This window comes from Gavialis gangeticus, unplaced genomic scaffold (genome assembly GCF_001723915.1).
Source record: "Gavialis gangeticus isolate Ggan-Ray unplaced genomic scaffold, GavGan_comp1, whole genome shotgun sequence".
Classification (NCBI taxonomy): domain Eukaryota; kingdom Metazoa; phylum Chordata; order Crocodylia; family Gavialidae; genus Gavialis; species Gavialis gangeticus.
This window is the reverse complement of record NW_017729024.1, coordinates 176,860,664-176,867,949: the sequence shown is the minus strand read 5'-3', so window position 1 is coordinate 176,867,949 and position 7,286 is coordinate 176,860,664. Positions and strand designations below refer to the sequence as shown.

General features: G+C 44.7%; 1 protein-coding gene across 1 annotated transcript in view; it reads left to right on the top strand.

Moving 5' to 3' along the window:
* Positions 1–7,286, top strand: part of LOXHD1 (lipoxygenase homology domains 1) — a 156,175-nt gene that overhangs the window by 49,984 nt on the left and 98,905 nt on the right. The window contains exons 12-14 of the mRNA XM_019518294.1: positions 1,682–1,836; positions 3,203–3,412; positions 5,290–5,413. Coding sequence (XP_019373839.1) covers positions 1,682–1,836; positions 3,203–3,412; positions 5,290–5,413 — 489 coding nt within the window. The remainder of the gene's footprint in view (positions 1–1,681; positions 1,837–3,202; positions 3,413–5,289; positions 5,414–7,286) is intronic.

The window sequence follows — 7,286 nt, the reverse complement described above, 5'->3', positions numbered from 1 at the left end:
TCCCCTCCTGTTACTGCAGGTATATGGGGGGGGCGGGGGGGTTTCCACCTTCTTCAGACAGAAGCTTTGGGTGTTAGCTGCAAGCCAAGACTGGGGGTTGTGTTTGGGGTGTGCCAGTCCTCCTTCTGGGACTAAAACAAGATGTTCCTGGTTAGAGGGTCTTGCCCCTCCCCTCGGGGTCAGCCCGATTGCCACATTTGGAGTCAAAAGGAATTTTACCCTTTGGTCACATTGGTATGGACTTGGGGGAGAAGGGGAAGGGATGCCTTCTTCTGTAACGGGGGTATGTCCTTCTTCCTTGTATCTCTTGAGGACATATTAACAACCCTGGCAGAAGCAGGACAATGCCAGCCCTTGTTCCCCTGCTTTGTCTGTGGCAGTTAGGGTGGTTTTGGTGTCTTTGGGCAACATGCCTTGTAGTTGTGCAACAGAGCTGATTGTGCAGTATTAGGATGATTAGACAAAGATTTGCGTGGTGTGACTGGGATGAGGATGATTTTGCCTTGAGCAGGGGGGTTGGACTGGATGACCTCGGGAAGGCCCTGACAAATGTTAAACTCAAATGTAGTACTATGAAATCAGTGATAAGCATGGGCAGATCCAGGATTTGCTGAAAGGAGGTGTGGCATATCTCCTCTCAGATGGTGTGGGGCATGGAGTGAGCCATGTCTGGGGTGCCCAGGTTGGTGGGAGATGTGGGGGACCTGGGCAAGGAGCAGAAAACCTGCCTGCTGCGACTGCCACCACCACTTTTCTCAACTGCCCCCCTTTTCCCCAGTGGATTGGAGTAGGCACTGGTAGGAGGAACCTGTGAACTGCTAGAATGTGGCTCCTTATGCAGCTGTTCCCTGCAGCCCACAGCTGGAACAGGGCAGGAGCAACTCTGGGGCTTCCCCTCCACCTGGGTGAGCCGGAGACAGTGGTGGGGGTAGAAGGGGTGTGTAGCCTCACTGCCAGCCCCGTTCCCCATTCCCACTTCCCTCCACGCCCCACCCCCCAGCTGTCCTGGTGATAACTAATGATATGTTGCATTTTCATAGAAATCATAGAAAATTAGGGTTGGGAGGGAACTCAGGAAGCCATCCAGTCCAACCCCCTACTCAAAGCAGGACCATCCCCAACTAGATCATCTCAGACAAAGCTTTGTCTAGCCAGGTCTTCAAAACCACCAGGTCTTCAACACCTCTCTGGGTAACCTGTTCCAGTGTTTTACTGCCTTCCTGGTTAGAGAGTTTTTCCTCATATCTAACCTCAACTTCCCTTGCAGCAACTTGAGCCCATTGCTCCTTGTTCTGTCATCTGCCACCGCTGAGGACAGTCCAGCTCCATCTTCTTTTGAACCCTGCTTCAGGGAGTTGAAAGCTCCTATTAAATCCCTTCTCAATCTTCTCTTCTCCAGACTAAATAAGTCCGGACTAAAGTTCCCTTAGCCTCCCTTCATAAGCTCCAACTTCCTAACCATTTTCATTGCCCTCCACTAGACTGTCTCCAATTTGTCCACATCCAGTCTGTAGTAGGAACCTCAAAACTGGACTTCTGCCTTATCTGTGCAAAGCAGATTACAGACTTTGTCTGGACAGGAGGCAATGGAAGGCCAGTGTTTTTAGGTAAAGCTCAGGAGAGCAACTCTGAATGTCCCTGTGCTCTGAAATCATGTATTTGTATGTCTGTCTTTATGCAGTTCATACATACGGGATAAGCGTTTTCACCGGAGATGTGTACGGTGCTGGGACGGATGCAAATGTTTACCTGACTATATATGGAGACCTAGGGGACACTGGAGAGAGGAAACTCAGCAAGTCTGAAACAAACATGAACAAATTTGAAAGAGGCCAGGTATAAATAACATCACTCCATTATGTCTTCTATGTTGCACTCCTTAAACACAAAGGTGAACAGTTGAATATTTTACAGTTTATATATTTTACAGTTAGGGTGGCCAAAATCTGGAACCAACTTCCTAGGGAACCAACGTCCTTGCTCCTACCTTGGGTAAATTCAAGAGGAGGTTGGATGATCACCTGTCTGTGGTCTTGTGAACCCAGCATTCATTCCTACCTGTGGCAGGGGGTCAGGCTAGATGATCTGTTCAGGTCTCTCCTGACCCCAGCTACTATGAAACTATGAATAACTGAGCTTCCTGGTTGGACGAGACCATCCATAAGGATGAACAAAACTGGCAGATGAAAGTCCTGATGGAAAAAAAAAGATGCTTATTGCTTTTTAAACATTATTACATATTTTATATGTACGGTATATTACAGTGTAACATTGGTACTTATGAACTGTGCTCATGGGCGCTACATCAGACCCTGAGATATTTCTTTGCTTGAAGCCAATGGTTTGGACTAAATTTTCAGCTTGAACTTATATCGAGCCTTTTTGTTTTCAGTCACAAAATTGGAAGAACATGTAATTGAAGTCAACATTAACAGCCTCTGTGCCTCTAAGTAGCTCGTTTGAATCTTCAGAACTGGAGGTCAGCTGTGGTAAATCTGACCCATAGCACTCATTATACTTTATCTTGGGACCTCATCAAGTAACACCGCTTTTATAAGCTCTTCAGTTGTGATCTTTGAAAAATGGTCAGATTAAGTGTTCTCATTTAAAAATTAATTAAAAGGACTTCTTACAAGAAGCAGCTTTGTAGGCTTAATATTGAGCCTAATAAACTGGATGGGTTTCTTTCCTACTCACTAGTAGATATGCATGAGTAGCCAGTTGGATCTGTTGCCTCCAGCTGGTTTGAGTAAACCAGAACTTGGAGTTTCAACTGTGATTTAGTTCACACTTCATTGATGTGCTAATCATAAGAAAAAACAATTCCCTCCCTGCTAGCTGTATGGTCCCTGATGAGCAAACAGGGGTAAATAGTAGAGTTTTATTTAGTCACAAAGCTCAGCAGATACAACTCTAGGTACTCCATAGCCTGTCCTTGCCGGATAAGCGTGTGCCATTTTTGTACTATCCATTTCAGAGTAGAATTAAGTATTTTAAGCCTTTCCTTCCCTCTTAGGACAGATATAATGGACAGAGAACCATTTGTAGACTATTCTCCTACAGCTTTTAATTCAATACTCTCCAGTGAGGCTGGCTATATACTTTTAGTATATTCCATGGTGAACACATGTGTTCAACCAGTAGAGAAGCCGTTAAAAAGCCACCATTAACAGAATCTATATTGCTATTGAACATCTTGTAGGAGGACGTGTTCACACTGCAGGCAGTGGACCTCGGCCTTGTGTACAAGATCAAGATCTGTCATGACAATGCCATGCTGAATCCGGAGTGGTACCTGGACAAAGTGGAGATTACAGATGAAGATACAGAAGAAGTGTTTGTGTTCCTGTGTGAACGCTGGCTCTCTAAAAAGAAGGAGGACAAGAAGATAGAGCGGATACTTTACGAACAGGTACAATCGTGACAAGTGGTATAGTCCTGCCTACTGTCTGTGAGTGTTGTAGAGTTACCAATGAAATAAGATTCATACCCTTTCGCATGGTTGGAATCCAGCACGGCCCTCCAGTGATCTAAATTGGTGACCATCTGAAGGCTGTTCTTTGACTTATTCAAAAACAATAGGTGATTCTCAGCTGGGAAACCAAGAACTGGTCAGGCAGTGGAGATGACGCTTTTCAAAGCAGAGGGCAGGCTTCTTTTCCACCCTGTGTGTGTCCTTATGAAGGAGGTGGAATAGTGCATGGCAAGGCCAGTGTACACGATGCTACACAAATGCTTCCCAGGCTGTCTCTTCTCAGTGGGTAACAAACAGGTTTAAGTTCTCAGTGCAAAATACTGGGCCCTGTGGCCCCTTTCCCAAGGGGCAGGTGTTTCATCTGGTAGGCTGACCAACCCCAGTCATTAATAGACCAGCACTAAACACGCATTCGCACTAAAAATGCATGCTGTTTCATAATGAAACGCTCCCTGTGCCATCCCCTTCTACATGCGGAACATCTCCATATGCATTACTTAATCAGACTAATGTAGCTAATTAGTATTCCAGGTACACGTATTAATTAAAATTAGCAAACAAGATTAAGTTAATAGACCCCTCTTGCCTTTATGCAGCAAGGCAGAGCACTGAAGCTGATTAAAGTCCATTGTATTTAAAGGGCTTCCTTTACAAAACACAGTGACATTTTAATTGAAAGTTGCAACTAAAATGATCCTTAGCAAACAGGGCCAAGCTCATATCAAATGCGACATCCTAGAGGTAAGCAGTTACACCAGGGCTGCTCATTGGTCCTCGGCATCTAATATCGTTGCAGTTCCCAGCAATCAGTTCTGTGAATTCTTATGGTCACACCCACTATATTGCTCATATTAATTCCCTGGTAGGAAGAGAAAATTAATTAGTTTTTTAAAAATTGCAGAATTGTGGGGAGGGATTCTCAACTTAATTGGACTCTGTCACTGAACTTCCCTGTAACTGTTTTAAAACAATATAATATGTTTGACATTTAGGATTATTCAACTCTGTAGCATGTTTTCCATTGACCTTTTGTAGAGTTTGGGTCATAATAGTATATGGGTATGGACAGACTTACACATACACAAACCCTGATATAATTTACATCAGTTTTGTATATCTATATACATTGCACTAGGATCAGAGACAGATAAGTACTGTTTTCCCAGGTTAGTTCATAGGCAATGGACAACTATTACGGCACATTGCCATTAGATAGTGGGGAACAGCCTGTTGTTTGGCTGTAATAAATAGCTAGCCTGGGATAGATGCATACAGAGGAAACTTAAACTGGCATAACTTCTATCAGGAGAATTTTACCCCTTTTTCCTTCAGGGCTAATTCCCTACCAGAGTGGAGACAGTTTGCTAACTAAGGGGTTTAGGTCATCTGTCTGCTACTTTTTTATACCAACATAATGCCAGTTCCACTAGCGTAAATGTTTCTTCCCTCAAGGGCTTATGTCTTGTCAAGCAATTTTGGTGCAACTTGATGTGTTTGTGTTGTGCGTGGTTATTGCTCTTACATGCAGTGCAGAAAAGGCACAGCATGTTTCTTGCTAAGCCCATTAAGCCTGTTACAGTTACCGTTTTATAGCACTCCTAGTCAAATGGCAGAGTTCAGGTTATTGCAGCACGGTAAATAAATGAGCTGAAATAAGTTATGAGGAGTCACATTTATGAGAGCAGCATTGAGCAAAAGCTGCTCAGGGAACTAGAGGGATGTCTTGTATTGCTGTCCTTTGAGGTATACAGGAACAGCTGGCAGCATTGTGAGCACTCAACCTGATTATGCTCCCGTGCGTGTGTTTTAATTAGAACTATGAAGGCAAACGGGGCAGCCTGGATGGTGCCGATCTCAGCCTGAGCAGCCAAGACAGCAACGCAAACATGAAGGAGATGAAGAAACCCAGCTTGGTCGAGAGCATACAGGAAGGGTTATGTAAGAGAAGCAGGGTGTGGGTCAGGGTACATGTGCATGCTGTTGGCTTCTTGGGATGTTTTTGTGCTGGGGAAGACCAAAGTGGCGTAGAAAGGTCACTTTTTTTGACTGACCTGCTTCTTGCTGGGTCTTGAGCTCTGCAGATCTAAGATGGAGCATTGCTTGGATTTATTTGTGCTATTGCTGTAGCACTCTTTCCCAGAGCAACTGAGTAACCAACATGGAAGGCAGAATTAAATGTTTGTATCTCCAGAGCTCTTCTTTCCCTCTCACCTCAGTCTCTGCGTTGTTAGGGCCTGAGGAGGTTGGAGCGAGGGGCGGCACTAGGGGAGGGCTTTGGGGGGCTATTGCTACCCCAAAATTCACCTTAGCCCCCCTGTAGCCACCCCTTCCACCACCCACCATGCACAGCTGAGCCTGCCCCACTCCTGCCTGCAGGCTGCAGAGGCATGGCACTCCTGGCCCAGCCAAATAAGTATGTTTAACCAGAAGATATATAGCACAGCCCCCCACCCCACAATTTTCTCTCCCCCACCAGGAAGAGGCTGGTGCTTCCCTGGTTGGAGTTATTAACACAAATACATAGGGCCAAATTCTATTCTGCATGTAAGTAGATGTATGCAAGAGGCCAGGATTTTGTTAGGGCGATATCTTTTATTGGATCAAGTGTATAGTTGGGATAGAGTTACACGAGCTTTCAAATGCAACTCAATCTTCATCAGGTCTCCTAAGTAGGTTTAGGCACCTAAGCACAATTCTGTTTCATACAGCTTATGTCCCTGAAAAACTGTTGGTACAGAAGGTGAATGGGTCTGCTTACACCTTGCCACTTTTTTGTGACAAAAATAGATGCATTAATGGATTTTCAGGACTTGAATGGAGCAGGTAGAATCACACTTGAGTGTCTCAGTTTGCTTAGGTGTCTAATAAGTGGAATGGAGTGGAATCTAGTCTATGTTGGCATGGGATTTATGACCTAGGTACCTTGTTCCAGGTGGACCCAAACCCTCAGACTGACCACAGCCTCTTCCATTCAAAAACAGGCAAATTGTATTGATATTCAGTGATACCAGATAAGAGTAATGCAGGTGGGGCAAACAAAATACCTGCTTCTTCTCAATTCTATATCTATCAGTCCTAGGACTGTCACAGAGGGAAGGTACATGTGGCCAGTACATGAGCTTCACCCCATAGCTCTTTCTTGAATATCAGCAGTCTTAAAGGTCAAGGGCTGAGGCCCATCCTCCCCCAGTTGTGTGGATGAGATGGGCTGGTGGTGTGCCTTCTGTCCATGGTGGCCTTGGATTTTCCCCGTTGGGGACCCTTTGCTGCTCTGAAATCCCTCCTTTTGTTTTGTTTTCTTCCTCTGATGACCAGGGATCCTGATTTTCTCTGATTAAAAAGATCCCCAATTTTCAGATTTAAAAAAGTAACCCAAAATCCACGTTTCTGTGATTAAAATGAAACACCACTGACAGATATAGATATATATATGGTGGTCCCTGCAGAATCCCTGTTGATGACTTAATTCCCGGGCATCGTTGATTGGCTTCCCTGTGGTCATCATACTATCCACATTCTGTTCTGGGAGCATATGCCTTTGTTTCCCCATCACATACACATTTCTTAATTTGGTCATTTATTGGTGTCTTCATTTGGGCATGCCCTGGCCTCCTAATTTGGTCCGTCAACCAAAACTGGAAATCTCAAGGGCTGTGCAGCTGGTCACTGTGACTTAATGCTGCTGTATCTCATGATATGGGTACACTGTTCAAATTTCCCAGCTTATTTATTCCTGCTTCTCCATTGGCCTCCAACACGGTGTTTGCCTTGAAGGTAACTGTCACAAACAGGCTTTTTGAAACCAATTAAC